The sequence below is a fragment of the Solanum pennellii genome, chromosome 6 (genome assembly GCF_001406875.1).
Source record: "Solanum pennellii chromosome 6, SPENNV200".
Classification (NCBI taxonomy): Eukaryota; Viridiplantae; Streptophyta; class Magnoliopsida; order Solanales; family Solanaceae; genus Solanum; species Solanum pennellii.
The window spans coordinates 59,082,751-59,103,254 of NC_028642.1; the positions used below are offsets into that span (position 1 = coordinate 59,082,751).

A 20,504-nucleotide genomic window follows, 5' to 3' on the forward strand; every position below is an offset into this window, starting at 1 on the left:
TAACGTTTTCATACTTAAATCATTGTTTTCACTTCCTTCCAAATGAAAGAAAGCAGACATTATGTATTAAGACATTAGTGAATGAGTTTGATGCCAAGGGTTATGTATTAAGACATTAATGAATATGTTATGTCACTAGAGAGAACTTGAGGTTCGCGTTCCACACAACAGCTAGCAGAAAGAAACCACATCACATTAGATAAGAGGTCCAGCATTTCATCCCAAGAGTCTGCTAGCAAGAGGGACTTACATTAAGAAATGTATAATTAGCTATCTAACTTCTTCTCCATATTTAGGAAAGACAAACCCATATCACATATAACAATTCCTTATATTACACCCACATAAAATACCAATAAGCTAAAAGATATAATAGTTAGTGAGACATATCTGGGAGATTAATAGAGCTTTCAGTAGGTACAAAAGTTTATTTCAAAGATATATTACAAGTTCAAGAATTTCAAAACCAAAAGATTCAAATACACCAAGATCACAACACATCTAATTAACAACAGGACACAACAGCTGTACAAAATAGTCAATAAAAAGAGTGTATTCCCTTTTCTTGCGCAGTTTCTATAAGAGCACATAATTGTTTTCAAAGGAAGACATTTATTCAGAAAACTACTTTTTCCATGAAACATAACAAGAGCTTGGCCACACTGATTAGAAGTCAATACTTGTTCACAATACATAAAGATTCCAAATAATAAAGAAAATAACACTAACTAACCTGAAAATTAAATCTATTTCTTAAACTCATTTATATTCAAAGGTAGGTGGGTTAGGAGCATCAAAGCTCTCTAAAACCTGTGTCTTGCTACCACCACTTGGCGCAGTCTCCTCTTTCTTTCCACCTCCAAAAAGCCCTCCAAACCAGGATGTCGAGGAAGAAGAGGCTGGCGCTGAAGATTCTGTCATCATACCATCAATACTTACTGGAGCTTGACCAGGAAGCTGCCTCATTGGTTGACCAGGCAGCTGCCCAGGTGGATATCCAGGCACCCTAGGGACATTTGGTAGTGGGTCATCCATGGGTGGGAAATTCTGGGGTGCACTCATGACTTTATTTAACATGATTCCAGCTCCCTCTATCAACGCAAGTAAAACTCCACCAAACAATGCTGATCTAGAAGCAGCACCTAGTCCCTGCCGCATCTGTAGAAAGCCACCAGTTGCTGCACCAGCAATAATTGAGTTCCAAGGATCTTCTTTCTGCCGGAGATAAACCATTGAACAATCAAAGGTGGAAAATAGGCCACCCCACACAGCAAAACTACCACCAATACGAGGAGCATTCATGCGCACTGCCTGTGTACCACCAATCAAGCGCTCACCTTTTGGTGAGTTGTAAATGCCTTTTAAGAAGTGGAAGGCTGAACCTCCAACAGCACCCATACCAAATGCTCCGCCAACATCATCAAGTATACGGTCAGGGCACGGTTCACGAGAGGTCTCCGGTGTTCCCATTGTAACAGGGGACAAGCACTATCTAGGAGGGAAAAGGGGATGACACCAACCAAGCAGACGTGCTTTTACTTTCCAAGGAACTGATTGGTTTAATTTAATGAATTCACCTGCATCAAAACAGTCTCATCAAACTGTACCATCAAGGGGCTGTAAAGTGAAAATCACAATTAACATTGAAAAAAGCAAAACCACTAACATGAACACAAACTTTGCATTCAACACTGAAAACAAAGAACTACTTTTTCCATACAGCTCTTAGAATAAAACCCAGCTCAATTATCAAAGTAAACTCAGGTTATATATAAAGTAACTAATTTTTTAATCATGGAAGGAGTTCAATAACTTCCTCTCAGCTACTTACAACTTGCCCGTTTCTTATGGAAGCAAAGTTTTTTCACCATAAGGATTAATCTATAGTTTTTTTTAATAATATTTGGACCGGACAACTTAGCATCAAATCACTCTTATGACAGATATGTTAACAGCATCAAATATTTGAGCAAACTAAAGAAGCCAAGCTATAAACATTGATAAACTAAGATAATAATCAATATGTTTTTTGAAACATGAAACAATGACATTTTGGTGATAACACCTTGCACACCTTGACCCTGCTCAAAGAGATTAACTAATCATTGTTTCTCTCTTTACTCCACTTTCTCTAGTGTCCTTTCACCAAACTACCAAAGAATTCAGAAACCATATAGACTAGGAACTTAGAGTTGTTTGGTATGGGCAGTGGATAGACAAAGTTATCTCATGGGCTTTTCTTCATCCAAAAGGAGTTATCCCATGGGCTTAGTTGTTCCACCATATGTATGGGGTTTATTATCCCATCATTGTAGTATAAATGGTGGGATAAATAATCCCTGGACTAATTAATACCCTAACCAAATGCGGGATAAAATGAATCCTTATCCCTCATACCAAATGACCCCTTAGAGTACAGGTACCATGACGCAGTTTCAACAATACCATAAAATAGAACTGAGCATAAATGACAACTAGAAATCATTTTTCACAAAGCAACAGTAATTCAAACCAGATAGAACATCAACATTGACTCAACAAAACCAATCACAGATTTCATACATGTAGACCATAGAAACGAGCTAGTTCAGATATTACCAAATGTAAGCCCGGTAACAATGGGAATTAGAGCACTAACTCAAAACAACACTGATTGAAAAAGAGTTATAATCACTGCCATAAAATCCCAAAATCAAAAAGGGCTTAAACCCTAGCTAAACCACCCCAAACACTTCAATAACTCCCAAAATCATAACAGTCGACATGAGAATTAGAAGATTAACACATAATGCAATAGCAATTACACAGAAAGCAAAAACATCTCAAAAAAAGCAGTGACCCATCAAAAATTAAGCAAAACCATCTCAAGAAAAACAATCCATCAAAAATTAAGCAAAAACATCTCAAGAAAACAGTGACCCATTAAAAATTAACCAACAATCTATCGAATTACCAAGCAGGTCAACGATATAAACAAAGAATTAAGTGTATCCACGAACAAGTACAAGAGTTTTGAAACCAAAAATGAAGAAACCCAAGACACCTAGAAACCCTAGAAATCATACATATAGCAGTGTAATGTAGAGTTGCATAGATTTTAATTACCTGCGATACAGTTAGAGAGAAAACAAGAACTTGTTGAAGAAGAGAACGACCAAATTTTTAGGTTTTGAGCTGCTTTATATACTATTGTTTTTTATTTCTCTGATTCTATTATTACTTTTCATAAAAACCAAAAAAAAGGGAAATAAACTGGAAAATAAATAAGTAATAGGTCTTTCTGGCCTTGTGTTTTATTATGGAAAAATTACATAAATTAATACATTTTAAAAAATAATTACAGATTTTAGCGATACTTTTTGTTTATTACCATTTGTAGCAATACTATGATAAATCTGTAATATGTATTAAAATTGTATTATAAATGAATTAAAAGCGATCAAGTGAAAAAAAAATAATGTTGCTATAAATAGTAAATATTTTATTATTATAGCACATTTATGTAAGTTTCCCTTTTATTATCTCCTCAAATAAAAAACAATGTCAATAATAAAATTATTTTCACTTAATAGTAATTATGAGTCCTCGGCTCTTTTTTAATATATCGTCCTTCATTCTTATCGATTAAATAATTTTATAAAATAATTAATTATATATATATATGAGTATTTATGTTCACGATAATATGACAAATTAATTAAATTTTATCATTTAGAAAAAACAAGAAGTATAACAAGATTTATACGGGTGAACATGCAGACAATTTATTATCTAAATCAGCAATGAATAATCAATGACCCACAAATTTGTTTAAACAGTGAGGAGCCGTGGGAGGGGATACTTCCTCCCCTCTTTGTGTATCTCCCTTCTTATTTCCGTTGTGCATTAATCTACCTGATGAGTTATTAACGAACTGCTAAGTAAAAATTTTCAAGAAATACTAAACGATAGTTCACCTCTAGCATCTCGTTCGCAGTATACGTGAAGGATATATTCTTATTTGAAACAAATATCACTCTAGATATTAGATATCTTTTCTCGCGTCGAAATACAATCGTTAGTACGAAATTTAAAATCTTATGAAAAGTTAAATCTTTGAACGCAAATTGCTCCTAAATCTTAAATCGAAGACACATGACATAACTCATCCACCCACGCTACATCCAAAAATTGGATTGTGATAATGTCAATATTTGATTTTAGTATTAAACTCTTTTGTCATTGACATTAGCATAAAATGTACATAAATGCCAAGTCTTTCTAAATTACTACTTAAAGCCTTTTCATGGACACAGAATTCTGCATGAGCACCCAATTAGAAAGAAATTATTACTGATCGACGACTATGTCTAAATGAACTTAGCAACACTAACATAAATCTATATGAATCAGTATCTAGTGAATAGAATTATGGATTTACACGGTATATATTGTTGAACCTGATTATAATATTGTTGAACCTGATTATCTTTTTTTTTTGAAAAAATAAGAAGTGATCAATACATGCGCTTTTTGATTACTATCTATATGAAAACTCAAACAATTGTATCACCCAAATCTTTTTAAGGCTTCAATATTACTTAATCCCAATTTCAATTAATTGATTCAAATTTATTATTTTTTTTAAAGTTTTGAGGTAATTTACTATTTATACCTTTCATCAAATTATTATTATTATTCAAAAATTATAACAACCCTATTTTTCTTTTTTGTTAAAGGGAGATACGTAGTTAAAAAGGGAATTGATACAGCAAACATGTGGCTAAAACAGCTCCACTTTTTTGGTTTGAGAATCTTAGAAAATAGTGAGAAAGAGAAAAAAGTATTATTCCTAAAATCATGGCTACTCTTTCGTTAACTTGTTCTTTGCCCCTTCAACCACCTTCTTCTTCTTCTTCACAATCACAATCACGCAAATTGATTGATTCGATTGTTTCAACTCCATTTCAGTATAACAGTAGCAGCACCACATCTAGTAATGGTAGCTTAAAGCCCATTGTAGTTGATGGGGATCCGCCCACTTTCGTCTCTGCTCCCGGTCGCAGAATTGTAGCAGGTTCGATTCACTTTTGCTTTCTGGGTTTTCAAGAGTATTATCTGGGTAGACTGCATGTTTTAATGTTTCACAATATTTAGAAGTAGTTCCAATTGGGAATTGTGTGTTGTTGCAAAAATTGAACCACATTGGCTACCTAACCCTGCCTTTTTCTTTTTGGGGCTGAGATTGGTGATGCAAAAACCAATATTATGGATGTCACGATCGAAATAAATTAATTTATACCGTAAAAGTTTTAGCTTTTAACTTTATATTAATTTATTTTAATTTTCAAAGATGGAATTGTTTTTCTACTGCTTCGAGGCAGAATTTTTAAATAAAACAGAGGTAGTACACACATCAGAAATTAGTCGAGCTGTGTTTCGCTGTAAGCTCACACTCTCAAGTCTCAATTGTTTGTAGCGGTCAGCTTTGAGCTGTCGAGTGACGATTGGCCGAGGGAACTTCCATTATGTAGCTGGGTACAAATAAGCCAAAAGCACTTTCAGTAGAAAAATGAATTCCTCTAGATAAGTTCAAGTATGAAACTAAAAAAAATTGGAATAGTTTAGATGTGTTTTTTTACCCTTTTAATTCTTCCATAAATGTAGCCAAAAAATAGACAGCAGTGCAACAGGCTGCAATTTTTGTTGGAGAATTTCTTTGTCAATTGTATCATAGCAATTTTTATCTTTTAAGCTCATGAATTTGACAGGAAGGCTTATTAGTTCCATATATTATCTTCTAACTAGCTATACCATGCCTCAGTCCTAAACAAGTTGTGTGCGCGCGTGAGAGATAGGAGTGAAATGATGAATTGAAAATGCCCAACTGAATAAGGGAGAAAAAAAGAGAGGATTTCCTACTCATGTAGAGAAAGTTAGGCTACTCAAGTTATGATTGTGGAGTGCTCTTCTCCCTAACCTTTTGCATATTTGATTGCTCTGATTTTTGTGTTAGTTGGAGATTTGCATGGAGATCTTGATAAGGCAAGATGTGCACTTGAGACGGCTGGTGTGCTGAGTTCTGATGGTCAAAGTTTGTGGATTGGTGGTGAGACGGTGAGCCTTTAAATTTGCAATCACATTCTAGCTTGAAGGTTATAAATGGCATTTTACTGTAGTTGAGATTTATCAACTCATTGATTAGCGTATAGAAACATTACATTGTTCTCTTCACCAGGTTTTGGTTCAGCTCGGAGATATACTTGATAGAGGTGAAGACGAACTTGCAATTTTATCTTTGTTGAAGTCATTAGATATCCAGGCAAAAGCCCATGGTGGGGCAGTTTTCCAGGTCTGTGAGCCATATTCTACAAGGATCTTGGCAATATGCTGACAACTAATCTCTCTTATCTTTATTGTTACAGCTGGGTAAATGTAGCTTTTATACTGTGCAATTTAAAGGATATTTTGGAGACTTGAATGATGATTTGCTGTTAGCCTTATGTGTGCTTCATGTAATGAATGATTATTATTTATCATAGGTCAATGGAAATCATGAAACTATGAATGTCGAAGGAGACTATAGATATGTTGATAACGGGGCACTTGACGAGTGTATAGACTTTTTGGAATACTTGGATAAATGTGAACGCAACTGGGAAGAGGCTTTTGTCAGTTGGTGTGCTGTGTCTGCCAGATGGAAACAGGACCGGAAGGTGTCTCAAAATTATTGGGCTCAGTGGAATTTGGTGAAGGTGTGTTCCTTTCAAACCTAGTCTTCATCTCATTTGCTGATGGGAGGTTTTGGAGTTACTTTGAATGGCTGGACAAACAAATATATTGGCATAAGAAGCATTTTAGTGTTGATTTATAAAATAAAACAGTTTAGTATAGTTAAACAGCAAATTACCTTGTTACCAAGACATAACCATTTACACAATTATTGAATTTAGCGAGCAGTCCAATTGCAATCAGTGGGTTGATGAAAAAAAGCCTTTAAAGTGAACTGTATAATTTTTAAGCAGATACTTGAGATAGTTTCCTTTTTTAACTTTCCACTCTTAAGAAACATTTGCTGTGTTTTCCATGTGCTTTGGTGCTTGATATTTTCTATGCTTATTAAGTCGTCCAAATATTAGGACAGCGGCAAAAGGGTGTAATTGCAAGATCAATCCTGATGAGACCCGGGGGTCCATTGGCATGTGAGTTGGCACGACACGGTGTAGTTCTTAAGGTTGAGGATTGGCTTTTCTGTCATGGTGGCCTTCTTCCTCATCATGGTAATTAGCTAATCAGCTGCCTGGTTTTCTGGTTTCTAGGATACATGTAAAATGATTTTCTTATATGATTATTAATGTTATTGCAGTTGCCTATGGCTTAGAGCGGCTAAATAGAGAAGTTTCTCGATGGATGAAAGGTCCAAGTGAAGAAGGCGATTCTCCACAGATCCCTTTCATAGCCACCAGGGGCTATGACAGTATTGTGTGGAACCGTTTGTACTCCAGAGATGGCCCGGAGCTGGAAAGCTACCAGCTTGAGCAGGTTATATGTAGTTCCTTCTGTGCACATACAGCAAGCTGTCCTCTCATATCATGTGAACTTATCTCGTTTTCATCCCGAATCGATGGCAATTGTTTCTCACTCAGCTCTTTCCAGAGTTGTATTTTCTAGTTTATTGCCTATTGTTCTTTCCTATGTTGAAATCAGTTATGTTTAGTTTCTTATCTTAATGTAACATGGTTATATCAAGTGATGCTAATCTGTAACTTAATGATTTTCTCCTTAACTATCAGGTACAATATCTTCTTGAAGAGACACTACAAAGTGTGGGCGCCAAAGCTATGATTGTAGGACATACTCCTCAACCGATGGGAGTAAATTGGTAGAGGATCTTGATATGAGCTGTTATTTTTCCAAAAGCAATACTCAGATAGACACTTCGTATTAGACATAACTAATTACTAAAACCAATGATTACTACTCGTTTCTTGATTAATTTTGGTTTTCCCTGCAGTAAATACAACTGTAGCATATGGCGAATTGACGTAGGAATGTCCAGAGGAGTACTTGACTCAAGCCCTGAGGTGATTTCCTTTCTGGCTCATGTACTATTATAATTCCAATATAATATGTACAACTCACTCTGTTAAGAGGCAACTCTTTTCTTGATTTATTTTCAACTTATGGTCATGATTGCTAGCCTACTTGTACGGCTCATGCACCCTCTTATGCTTGGAGTCTTCGATTGTCTTTTATCAGGTACTAGAAATAAAAGATAATAAAGCTAGGGCCATAAGGAGCACCAGGGATTGGTCCAGTGAACTTCAGGTCGCTGATTACACGTAGATATCATAGAAACCCCAAGGTATGCTGAGAAGAACTTCCATACTTCTTTTGGTATGAGGTTTCATTTTGTATCATTATAAGGGCTGATGGAAGCTCAAGACCCGCTCCCTCCTTGCAAATATTAAACCTAAACGAAGAATAATACTAAAAAATGGACATCTACTTACTTTCACTTTATTTTTGTTTGCATTTCATGATTTTGAATGGTTAAACTGATTTGCATATACTTTTCGATGGGATAATTGCGATGAGTATGTTTTTAAAAGAGAAACGTCAAGAATTTCATAAAATCCTTGAGTTTCCTTCCCAGTAAATGAACTTGTTATAATTTTCCCTTTTGTTCTTGGGTTTGTTTTGGCAAGTGTTCGCCGAGAGCAAATATACATGTAGGATTTCTGAGATCCTCTTTTCTCAAGCCCAAAACATTTTCTTTAAGAATTTTTAACCTTATAGGAAATCATACAATATAAATTGTTAGCACGTTATCTGCGAACCCAAAAATTTACTCATCATAGGATCATTTTGTGATATTTATGAATTGTGATACATCATTTCATCTTTTTGTGTGTCTCCAGGCTCTATCTTTCTATTTTCACCATAACGATGGTTCAGTTCCTGTTTTTATCAAGTGAGAATGACACAACACAGGGGCTTTCGTCTCTTACAAATGGCAATGTGAATTGGTGAATGAGAGTGATTTCAACCATTCCAGATAACAGGGAACTGTAAATTGAAAAGCTGGCTCCTTGTATTCTATTTGTATAAATCGTGTATAGAGATCCACTGTAACTTAAATACTAGTCAGAAAATACATTGTGTTCGTCAGTATATAGCAAATCCAAGGTACTGGTAGACTGGTAGTTAACAATCATTTGTTATGCGTACATTTTAGCCATTCTCATAAAACACAAGATGCTTTGACCAGAAAATCCATAGCTGTGCAAAAAAAATGCACCAGCCGGGAATCGAACCCGGGTCTGTACCGTGGCAGGGTACTATTCTACCACTAGACCACTGGTGCTTGTTGTCTATAATCCATTATTTAACGATCAAATATATTAAAAATTCTTTTCATTGCTTTTTTGTTCGAACAGAAAACTAGAAAAAAATGCTAAAACTTATTGTTTCACACTTGGGTGGGAAATATTTGACAGAGAATCATCATTCATTGTAATGTGATAATTATTTGATAATTAAACTCTCCTTGGCTATCAAAAAGTCATAGGGGTGAGAGAAATAATATAAAGATCAAGACTGGTAAAAGCAATGTTGATGAATCAAGATGGTGTTCCAACTAACATTTGAAAAGAGGATGATAACAATAACCAATTCTCATGTGATGAATTAAATACCCAAAATTTTCTAAACCAATTCATCCTATTTCTTCATGATATGAAGAAAAAAAAAATCATCAAAACGAAGGACTCAATCTCACCAACTTATTATAATTTTATACAAAACCCTAAATAAAAATGAAAATATAACTTTGTGATGGTAGACGCAAATTAAGTACACAATCTCTCTTCTTGTTTCTCCGTCCTCAAACCCACATCAGGTGGAATTTCTGTCTCAACCATAAATTATCATATGCATACAACAATAGAGAGAATTCTCTCTTTCTCTTGTCTTTTTTTTTTTGGCGTGGAGATAAGTGATAATATTCCCTTTCGTACTATATATTCAGGCCGTTGCAGTGTTGTTAACAGTGTTGTGCTCCTGGAAGAAGGCCTTGGAAGCTTCATATGTAGACCAGCAAATTGCAGCAGCAGGAGCATGGAAGAGCATCCTTGGCATCCATCCCCTCATAAGACCTCTATATCCGTCCTTCTTCACAATTATCTGAAAGACATCCCCAATTGACCCAGATTTAAATCTATCACAGCCACAGATACCCTGCATCAACACATTAAAGATTAAATGAGTAACGTAATTTGGCAAATGCCTCACTTTAGATTAAGGACAACCTACCCTTTGTGGAATACTACGCAGAACTCAGCAATCTAAGAGCAAAATACAAAACAACATCGAACATATTCTTTTTAAAGATTCTTAAATGACGAGGACTTGTATAGCTGAACCCAACTTATTTGGTATTGAGGCGTAGTTGTCGTAAGGGGTACAAAATTGGACTAATTCCAAGATTTTAAACACATCTGCACAGGACCCACCATTAGGAGCTACATGAAGACTTCCAACATAATGGAGCAAAAATCAAAATCACAGCCAATAAGCCTTGCAGCAAATACAGGTCTAGAAAAGAGCAAGTAAAGATCAGATAAAGTTTTCTTCTAATTCCTCATTGAGTAAGACCACATGTGATTTCGTTAACAAAGCTAGAGTGTTCCCCACACTATCCTTAATTTAAGTTTCAAAGTTTTGAATAATACATCATTGATTATGTGAAATAAATAGCTTCTGTAAAACAGGATAACATGCATAAGTATTCTCATTTGACCTAAATGTATGAAGTAAGAAACAAATGAAACTATTCATGTCTTGCCATAAATACTATCTTAATATTTGCAAATAGTAGTTTAGCCTTGAGTATTTGGAACGATGAATTTCAATATTTGAACTTCAACTGTTGAGGGGTATTGATTGTTAAGTGTTAAGGAGTTCCATAATAGCTGGTTGTTCTGCAGGGGCAGCAACAAGTTGAAATAGATGGTTTGTTCCAGGTTATGTTTTTTAGATATTAGGAGAGAAAGAAAATGAAGATGTTTTGAAAACAATGTGTGACCAAGTGGTCAATGAAGTGGGCTGAGAACAATGTGGTCTTAGGTTCAAAATCCAACAGAGAGACAGCAGGTTTAATTTATTCCTTACTTCATACATTCAGGTCAGGTTTTTTTTACTAACTCTGCCGCCAAGGCTTGGATATAGATGAGAATGTACCCCAACCTCCCCCCAACCTCGTGAAGGTAGAAAAGCTGTTTCAGAAAATAAAAAGAACCTAACTGAACAAACCCTATAGTATTCAACTAAAAACTCAATTAGGCAATGTTTCTCTTCCATCAATGTGAAGTCCTTAATCACTTATTAACATCCATAAAGTGTACAAGACCTTAAAGGATGTGAATGCTACTAGTCCCGTTGCCTAATTGAGTAAGCACCAATAATTGAATAAGCCTTCTTGTTATCCAAACTTTTACAAAGAAGGTTACACGAAAATATGCAGTAGAAAGAGGTTACAGATAACATTGTGTCTAATTTCTACTCAGCAGCTGCTCCTATGGTTGAGGTTAATCTAACTTGAGCCAATTCTCAATAGTCAGGACAAGCCAGCCTCAAGAGCTCGGGATATCCAAGAAGTCGAGTAAAATTTTGTAGGTTTCTTCCTTCTTTGTTTTTCTCTAGTTCCGCGCTTTTAAGTTATGTAACCTTATCCTCAAAAACTCCAGTCCCAAGATAGAACTTTGCTGACCTTTTCCAGCTCCGTTCTTAATAGTTAAAATTTCAAAGTAAGTGTTTTAATTCCAGACCAATATATACCACTATGAGTGACAATGTTAACAACTAGATTCCCAGATAACCAGCCCAAATCAATAAAACAAATAACTCCCATAAAGCCAAAGAGCATACCTGGCATTGTAATTGTGTCTTGACAACATCAAGGGGCGTTGTAACTAACGCCGCTAATGCTCCAGCTGCCGCCCCAGCAGTGGCATGAACTATTATACTTTCATCACTTGCACTATCTGGCGAAACACCGGACAGCCCCAGTTTCGCTGCCTCATACGTAGCAAAATGCACAGCTGTATATGGGGCATTCATCAAGACAGTAGTTTTATACGAAGCATAAAAAGCTTTAAACCCCTCTTCCTTCAAAACCCTTTTTACACAATCTAAGACACCCTTATACGGGCTTTCACTCAGCTGCAACCTCTGCTTCACCGTATCCATCGGTGTAAAAACTGCATCACTTGCAACTGTAGCGCAAACACCCGAAATAGCATGTGCAACTGAATTATTCGGATTCCCACCGGAAAATTTCTTCTTACAACTCTCATAAACAGAGAAATAAACAGCATGGGCTGGACCAGCACCGAGTCCCATAGCACCAATGCCACGGTAAAGTCCAGCAACACCTTCGGATTTAAGAATTCCCCCAAGCGCCGTACGGATACTGGCAGATCTTAAGGGACAAGTACCTAGAGCTTGCATTTGGGTCTTGATTGTATCTACAGGGAACATCGCCATGTGTTCAACCGTACCGGCAATTGACCCGGCGACCATAAACTGCCAAAAATGGAGTCCGTCATGTGCCGGCGAAACGGCAACCACCGGATGGTAATCGGGTGGTTGCGGCACCGGTAATAGGTCCCGTTGTTGAAACTTCGGCGAAGCATCGGTGGCCATGGATGGGAAAACTAGGGTTCCAGTACCTTCCGGTTCGGGTCGGGTTTGGGTACGGGTTGTGGTCAATTTAGTTCCTTTTCTGTACCAGAATTAGCGCCTCAATAACTCAGAGAACCGTAAAATCAAGAAAAGAGAAAGCTTTAAGCTTTTTTTTTTTGAGGAATTTTGTGGAGGGTTTGAGGAGGAAGAAGAGTTGCGGTTAGGTTTAGGGTTCCAAAAAATTGGGAATTTTGCTAAAAACTGTCGACTTTCCAAATCTAATTGGGAAAAGAAAAAAGAACAGTAATTATTTTCTTTTTCTTTTGTTTATATGTAATAATAATATTTCAATTGTGTGTCCAAATCAATTTGTTCATAGTCACACGCCTCAACTAAATTATTAAACCTTAACTTTTTCACCGAGTATTTATTAGTACTACGATCCAATTGAATAACATATAATAATATTATTTTTCATTTTTAAAAAAAATATTAATTATTGTTTTGAAAATGTCTATATTTAATAAAAATAATAATGAAGAATTAAGTGATAAGTTATTTTTAAACATTTCAAGCCGAATGTCTATTTTTTAGTAGAGTTGAAAATAAAGCGAAAGGAGGGAGTAATTAATTTACTACCTTATGCTTTGTTCGGATAGTTTATACGTATTGTTTCATAATGTATGTGTTGTATAATTATATTATACAATATTATTTTAATGAATGTCTTATTTAGACAGGTTATATCATCGTTATGTAATGTCATATATGTATCGAATAATAGCAAAAATGAAAACAAGATAAGTAGAAAAAATTAAGATAATAATGTGATTACATAATAAATCTTTTTATCCTTACTTAACAATAAATTTAAATGATATAATATAATAAAATTTAAGTGACAATCAAAACAATCGATATACTTGAACTAATCATATAGTATAATATTCAATAAATATAACTATCTATAAAAAAGAAGTTACTTAATTCCGAATAGCTTCAAATTAGCGTATCAATTAATGAGTCAATTATTACAATAATTAAGTAATATGCGTCACTTAATTTATTAATTTTGAAAAATAATTATTTAATTAGGTGTAAAATACTTGATACTTAATAATTCCTTTTTCTAGAACCCTTTTTTTCTATTAAGATCATTCAACATGGAGCCGACGTGGTTGATTTTTCATTAGCATGACTCTTCTCCTCTAGTAATTAGTATAACTAAATTAATAAAAAAAAATTATTTACTATTTATAATAGGTTATCAACTTACCATAAAATACTTATTAATTATATAAAGTTTATTTATATACTTCTTAAATAATTTTAGTGTAAATATTTATTACATGTTAAAAGTTGTAAGTGCATGGAACTCAATTTTTTTTTCTTTTCATCCGAAGGATACTTGATAGAAGTCACAGTGGAGTAGTAAATAGTCATTTAAACATATATCTTGCATTTCGAGTCCCTCTATATACAAAATTACTTCTGTTAGAGAGCGTTCTATCTCAAATAAAAAAAAACATGTGACCAAACAAGACAAAATGCATCTTACCTCTCTATATGAAATTTGAACTTTCTCCAAATTTTCAAAATCAAATGTTTTGTAATAAATTGACACCTCTACTCTATAGTCTATACCATCAATCGATAGATCAGAGATTTTAATCATATAAAAGAAAAATGAAAATACTATTGATTCTCCGCATCCGCATGTGGTTGGATATCTAAGCTTTGGCTTGGAGCAACAACCATAAAGCTTGACAATTGACAACAAGAGTAACTCACAAATATATTTCATTCTATAAAAAGATATAAAGCAAATGATCTAAGATATTGACAAAAGAGAGGATTTCTACATAAAACGAAGAAAATAAACAGCATCAGTAAATTAATAAAAGAAAGCTCCTTAATTAGCCAAAGAGCTGAGATAAATCACAAGTGAAAGACTACATTATTTCATTATCCTGCAGTAATTTCCTACAATAATCTCATGAACATAAATCAATTACAAGGTCAATATAGCACTGCATCAACCTTAGTTGCGTGGACTCTTCTTCAAAAATACACTATCTTTAACGAATTCAACATGGATCCGTTTGAATTTTTTGAAGAGTGTGAGCATCTTGCCATCAACTATACTTATTGGAACAAAACATCCCTAATGAAAGCATCAATGTTAATTTCAGAGGATCCTCCATTTGCAGTGGAAAACTGGCAGATTTTCTGTATTTCTTTCGCTCTTCGCCTCGTTTCCATTACTTCCTCATTTCCAGAATCCATAAACCATTTCAACAAGCTAGAGATCTCTTCCCTCGATATCGAACATTGGTCATGTTTTTTCACCCTGTAACCGATTTTCCAATCTTCAACAATTTGCTTACTGTTAGTTTTCTGATCCCAAAATATAGGAAAAGTCAGCATCGGAAGGCCTGAAAATGCTGCTTCTTTAGTCGAATTCCATCCACAATGTGACCAAAATCCACCAATCGAAGGATGTGACAACACCTTCAATTGGTCACACCAGGGCACAACAAGCCCTACACTACATCCATTTTTCTGAAATTGATCAGTTTCATCACGTGCCACCCAAAAGAATCGAACACCACTGTCGTGCACACCAGCTATGATCTCATCCAGTTCATCATACGATACAGAGAGAAAGCTCCCTTGCGAAATGTACAAAACAGAACCATTTGGTTGAGCATTTAACCACTCAATATACTCTGGTTCATCGATTGAAGAAGTCGAGGATGGATTCTTTTCGCTAGTAAAATAAGGTATTGCTGGACCAATTGTGTAGACAGGGATTGGGAATATTTGCTTCAGAACATCGATAACAATAGATTCGAGATCGTAGACTGAAGTGAACAAAAGAAATTGTGCTTTAGAAACTGTAGAGAAGATATCCATAACAATATCCAATAATTCTTGCCCCTTTCCATCATAAGATGATGTAGGAAGATCTAAAACGCGAATCGAAGGAATTCCAGGTATGTAGTCAATTTCCTCGCTCATTTTTTCTGTCATGAATAATCACAATTATGTAGAAGTGAAAAACATGTAAGTATGTACGTCATTTGCACTGAGTATATACAACTTAAATCTTCGAATAAAACTCAAAAAATTGAAAAGGCATTACCTGATAAATTGCCTCTAAGATGCGTATTCTGAGCAAGAAGATCCATGTGATAACCAATGGAGAACATAGTCGCCGACATGGTAAAAAAAGATGCCACCGGAATATTCCTCCGATTCCCTAATCCAATAACCCAACTTAAATACGTATCGTACACTATAACACTTGGTTTCATCATCAGATTATCAATCAATTTCTCAACAGGACCTTCCATTTTAGTTAAAGTAGCTTTGACAAATCCAACGAAATCTTTAGCCCGGCCAAATTCCGAAGGAATGACGTTGGGGATCGTAGCATATTTTATGTTTTCTGGTAAATTTTCTGAAGTGATTAAGCTATGCCACTCTTCAGTAACAATGAAAGTGATGAATATGTTGGGATATTTAGTGATTATGATTTTACAGAAATTCATCATAGGATTTATATGTCCTCGTCCTGGATAAGGCATTGCTACAATATGGCAATTGATTTGTGAAGAAATTTTCATATTTTGGTAAATGAAATTAAATTTTTGAATAAAATGATGAGTTGCTCTTGTTTTTGTGCATTTACCTCGTTATATGACAGTGTTGAAGATGAGTGCACAAGGAAAATATTGGGAGTGATGATCGAATTGTGGTCCCTCATTTTAGGGCGGCTCAATATATATCTATAGCCTAAAAGTAAATTCCAACTATAGTTTATTCTAAATTAATTTTTTTGGGATATAATATTTGAAATTTATCAAACTTCTAATAATGTTTCGTACAGGGGGTTTGGTATTTAATCTGAGATTATTAAATTTTGGGTTTTGGTAATTGATAGTAAAAGATATCAAATATTAAAATTTTAGATTTTAATTTGGTAATTGATAAATTAAATTACGATCTGGTATGTATTCAGTAATATCAGATCGAAGTTTTAATAAATTATATCAAAAAGTTAATATTATTTTTTTAACTATTTTTTTTAATGTAAAGCACGATATAATAAAATAAAGATAACATCAAGAAAAATAAATAGATACAACTAAAAGACGAATATTTCAATTTTTATGTTTTAAACTTGTACTATGAGTAATGAAAATATTAATACATGATCTTCTTTAAGTAAACAATTCAGAAAAATATCACATTGTACTAGTGCCTCATACCAAACATGAATATTATAATTCAAAATTTTTACCTCGAACACCAAAAATTTCTATTCAATTGGCTTGTTCGATTTTTAATATTTTATGTCGAATCCTACTTTTATATGAAAAGTTTATTTATTTTAAAAATATTGTTTAGTTTTATTTTTTAAAAACAATTACAACCAATTATTGATTTAAGGAAAATGAAGCAACTCAAATTAGAGGCGTGAGGCAATTGCCTTTTTTTCCGTAAGCTTGAGCCTCCCCTGTCTCCCTTTATCAGAACTCACTTTAAAATAGTAATAATTAATGGCATTTTCAAAAAGTTTGTACTACCAATGTTGTTTTCACCTAACGTGTAGGAAGTATATTAAAAGATGAGTTTATTTTGCAAGCAGGGCATTACTCAAAAAATTGAATTATAAAATATATTTTCTTAATTAAATTAATTTATTAAAAAAATACATGGTGAAAAATGAATTTTTATTGAAATTTTGAAAATGTTTATAATTTTTTCATGTAAAGATAATATTATATTTTCATTTTTCATATTGATTCAATTAAAATTTTCGTGAAAAAAATTAATTTTATAACGAAAGTTATTATAGGTGCTCATATATATAATAAGTTGATCATATATTAAATTTGTCACCCATGAATCAAAATCCTTAATGATGCGGTTGGTAAAAGATTGAGTCCACCACGTTGATTTGAAACCCCTTTCAACCCTATATTTTGGTTTTTTTTCTCCATTACTGTGCACAAGGCTTCAGTTTTTCCCCCTTTAGTTCTTCCTTATTTGCTATTATTATTTATTAATCCAATTGATTATTTTTAGCTTTAATAATTCTTAATATTTAAAATATTTTCTCTTTCGCTAAGTATTTATCTCTTATTATTAATATTGCGTGAATATTCTATATTAATAATTAATGAGTATCAAATTTTGAATATCGTATAAATATTAATAAGAATATATTTTAATTAAAAATAAATAAATAAAATTTTAAAAATGATGGTTATTATTATGTTAGATTTTTTAATTTGTCTTTTACGTCATGCTAAGTCGGTTGAAGTCATAATTTTTTATATATATTTTCTTTCAATTATATATCTTAAGCGAAGAGGATTGGATTGAAGATATAAATTTTTATATTTTCTCTCTACTATATATCTGCAATAACACATTAAGGCAATTAAATATGAATATAATAATATAATGATAATAGATGATTTATTCAAGTTTGAACTTTTAAGGTGGACAATCTCTAATTTTCTCAAAGTTTTAAAGAATACGATGTCTTAAAAAAATTATACTATAATATTAGAATATCTAATGGAAAAAATTATTAAATATACATATTTGATCAAGTTATTTATAAATATAGGTAAAAAGAAGGAACCAACCTCCAATTTAAACACGTAACACCCACAAGCTCCGAATCCTAAATTCGCTTCAAATATGTCTCTTCTAAATTGCTAAGTTGAAGATATAATAGTAGGATATTAAAATCAGTGCAAGCAACAACTTCTCTAAGTTGTTTGATATAATTTGAACACTACATTATTTGACAATTTCCTAGGATAATCTCATGAACATAAAAGCACTGCATCAACTATATTTATGGCACACGACATTCTCAATGAAAGCTTCAATGTTAATTTCAGAAGATCCTGCATTTGCAGTGGAAAAATGGCAGATTTTCTGTATGTCTTTTGCTCTTCGCCTCGTTTCCATTACTTCTTCATTTCCAGAATCCATAAACCATTTCAACAAGCTAGAGATCTCTTCCCTCGATATCGAACCTTGGTCATGTTTTTTCACCCTGTAACCAATTTTCCAATCTTCAACAATTTGCTTACTGTTAGTTTTCTGATCCCAAAATATAGGAAAAGTCAGCATTGGAAGGCCTGAAAATGCTGCTTCTTTAGTCGAATTCCATCCACAATGTGACCAAAATCCACCAATCGAAGGATGTGACAACACCTTCAATTGGTCACACCAGGGCACAATAAGCCCTAAACTACATCCATTTTTCTGAAATCGAACAGTTTCATCACGTGCAACCCAAAAAAATCGAACACCACTATTGTGCACACCAGCTATGATCTCATCCAGTTCATCACGCGAGACAGAGAGAAAGCTCCCTTGTGAAATGTACAAAACAGAACCATTTGGTTGAGCATTTAACCACTTAATGTACTCTGGTTCATCGATTGAAGTAGTCGATGAGGGATTTTTTTCGCTAGTAAAGTAAGGTATTGCTGGACCAATTGTGTAGACAGGGATGGGGAGTATCTGATTCAGAACATCGATAACAATAGATTCGAGCTCGTAGACTGAAGTGAACAAAAGATATTGTGCTTTAGAAACTGTAGAGAAGATCTCCATAACAACATCCAATAATTCTTGCCCCTTTCCATAAAATGGTGTAGGAAGATCTAAAACGCGAATAGAAGGAATTCCAGGAATATAATCAACTTGTTCGTGCATTTTACCTGTCATGAATAATCACAATCATGTAAAAATGAAAACATGTAAGTAGATAGAAATTGCTAATCAATAGCTTGCTTGCGGAGAACACATTGCAATGAATGTCATTATTAGCTCAACATCGCTATCCTACGAGGCATGAGTAAGGTCTGAGTAAATTCTATATTCCCCAGATCCACTTATGGGATTACACTGATTTCGTAGTCGTTGCTAAAATATTCAAAGACTGAAAAGGCAATACCTGATAAATTGGCTCTAAGATGCTCATTCTGAGCAAGAAGATCCATGTGATAACAAATGGAGAACATAGTCGCCGACATAGTAAAAAAAGAAGCCACCGGAATATTCCTTCGATTTCCCAATCCGATAACCCAACTTAAATACGTATCGTACACTATAACATTCGGTTTCATCATCAGTTCATCAATCAATTTCTCAACGGGATTTTCCATTTTAGTTAAAGTAGCTTTGACAAATGCAGTAAAATCATTAGCCCGGCCAAATTCCGAAGGAATGACGTTAGGGATCGTAGCATATTTTATGTTTTCTGGTAAATTTTCTGAAGTGATTAAGCTATGCCACTCTTCAGTAACAATGAAAGTAATGAATATGTTGGGATATTTAGTGATTATGATTTTACAGAAATTCATCATAGGATTTATATGGCCTCTTCCTGGATAAGGCATTGCCACAATATGACAATTGATTTGTGAAGGAATTTCCATATTTTTGGTGATAAAGTTGAGAGATGTTTGAATAAAATGGGTAGTTTTGTGCATTGAGCTTATTATACAACAGGGTTGTTGATGAATGGACAGGAAAAAAAGGGGAGTGATAATGTTGCCCGAAATAATATATATACATATGTTTACATATTTATATCTTTGTGGGTGTTCTGAAGTGAAAAAAATATGTGTTAACAATGAGATTCGAATTTTGGTACAACAACACTAAAAAAGTCTTAAGTATCCATCCTAAAACCATTGAGCCAACTATATGATTTATTCATTGGATGCTCTATGTGAATTTTATACAAATACCTATCGATTTCTACATAGATATATATATTTCGTAACGAAGTTAATGGGTGC

General features: G+C 33.9%; 5 protein-coding genes and 1 non-coding gene across 6 annotated transcripts; 1 reads left to right on the forward strand and 5 right to left on the reverse strand.

Moving 5' to 3' along the window:
* Positions 1 to 526: 526 nt before the first annotated feature.
* Positions 527 to 3,232, reverse strand: LOC107021149 (mitochondrial import inner membrane translocase subunit TIM17-2-like). Its single transcript, XM_015221754.2, has 2 exons — positions 3,106 to 3,232; positions 527 to 1,577 (listed from the first exon to the last, which is right to left on the reverse strand). Exon 2 carries the CDS (start codon positions 1,468 to 1,470, stop codon positions 760 to 762), a length of 711 nt encoding a protein of 236 aa, XP_015077240.1. The 5' UTR covers positions 1,471 to 1,577; positions 3,106 to 3,232; the 3' UTR covers positions 527 to 759.
* A 1,540-nt stretch (positions 3,233 to 4,772) lies between these two features.
* LOC107021035 (shewanella-like protein phosphatase 1) lies at positions 4,773 to 9,249 on the forward strand. The gene is made up of 10 exons (XM_015221604.2): positions 4,773 to 5,056; positions 5,996 to 6,096; positions 6,218 to 6,331; positions 6,522 to 6,734; positions 7,124 to 7,259; positions 7,346 to 7,521; positions 7,773 to 7,861; positions 7,994 to 8,063; positions 8,239 to 8,344; positions 8,901 to 9,249. The coding sequence occupies exons 1-9, from the start codon at positions 4,840 to 4,842 to the stop codon at positions 8,323 to 8,325; spliced, it is 1,203 nt and encodes a 400-aa protein (XP_015077090.1). The 5' UTR covers positions 4,773 to 4,839; the 3' UTR covers positions 8,326 to 8,344; positions 8,901 to 9,249.
* A 26-nt stretch (positions 9,250 to 9,275) lies between these two features.
* On the reverse strand, positions 9,276 to 9,346 carry TRNAG-GCC. Its single transcript has one exon. It is a non-coding gene; the product is annotated as a tRNA-Gly (tRNA).
* A 248-nt stretch (positions 9,347 to 9,594) lies between these two features.
* LOC107021267 (mitoferrin-like) lies at positions 9,595 to 12,984 on the reverse strand. Its single transcript, XM_015221892.2, has 2 exons — positions 11,908 to 12,984; positions 9,595 to 10,218 (listed from the first exon to the last, which is right to left on the reverse strand). Exons 1-2 carry the CDS (start codon positions 12,682 to 12,684, stop codon positions 10,006 to 10,008), a joined length of 990 nt encoding a protein of 329 aa, XP_015077378.1. The 5' UTR covers positions 12,685 to 12,984; the 3' UTR covers positions 9,595 to 10,005.
* A 1,542-nt stretch (positions 12,985 to 14,526) lies between these two features.
* Positions 14,527 to 16,398, reverse strand: LOC107022616 (UDP-glycosyltransferase 87A1-like). Its single transcript, XM_015223212.2, has 2 exons — positions 15,809 to 16,398; positions 14,527 to 15,689 (listed from the first exon to the last, which is right to left on the reverse strand). Exons 1-2 carry the CDS (start codon positions 16,290 to 16,292, stop codon positions 14,809 to 14,811), a joined length of 1,365 nt encoding a protein of 454 aa, XP_015078698.1. The 5' UTR covers positions 16,293 to 16,398; the 3' UTR covers positions 14,527 to 14,808.
* Positions 16,399 to 18,312: 1,914 nt separating this feature from the next.
* LOC107023814 (UDP-glycosyltransferase 87A1-like) lies at positions 18,313 to 20,249 on the reverse strand. Its single transcript, XM_015224624.2, has 2 exons — positions 19,655 to 20,249; positions 18,313 to 19,418 (listed from the first exon to the last, which is right to left on the reverse strand). The coding sequence occupies exons 1-2, from the start codon at positions 20,190 to 20,192 to the stop codon at positions 18,532 to 18,534; spliced, it is 1,425 nt and encodes a 474-aa protein (XP_015080110.1). The 5' UTR covers positions 20,193 to 20,249; the 3' UTR covers positions 18,313 to 18,531.
* Positions 20,250 to 20,504: the final 255 nt, after the last annotated feature.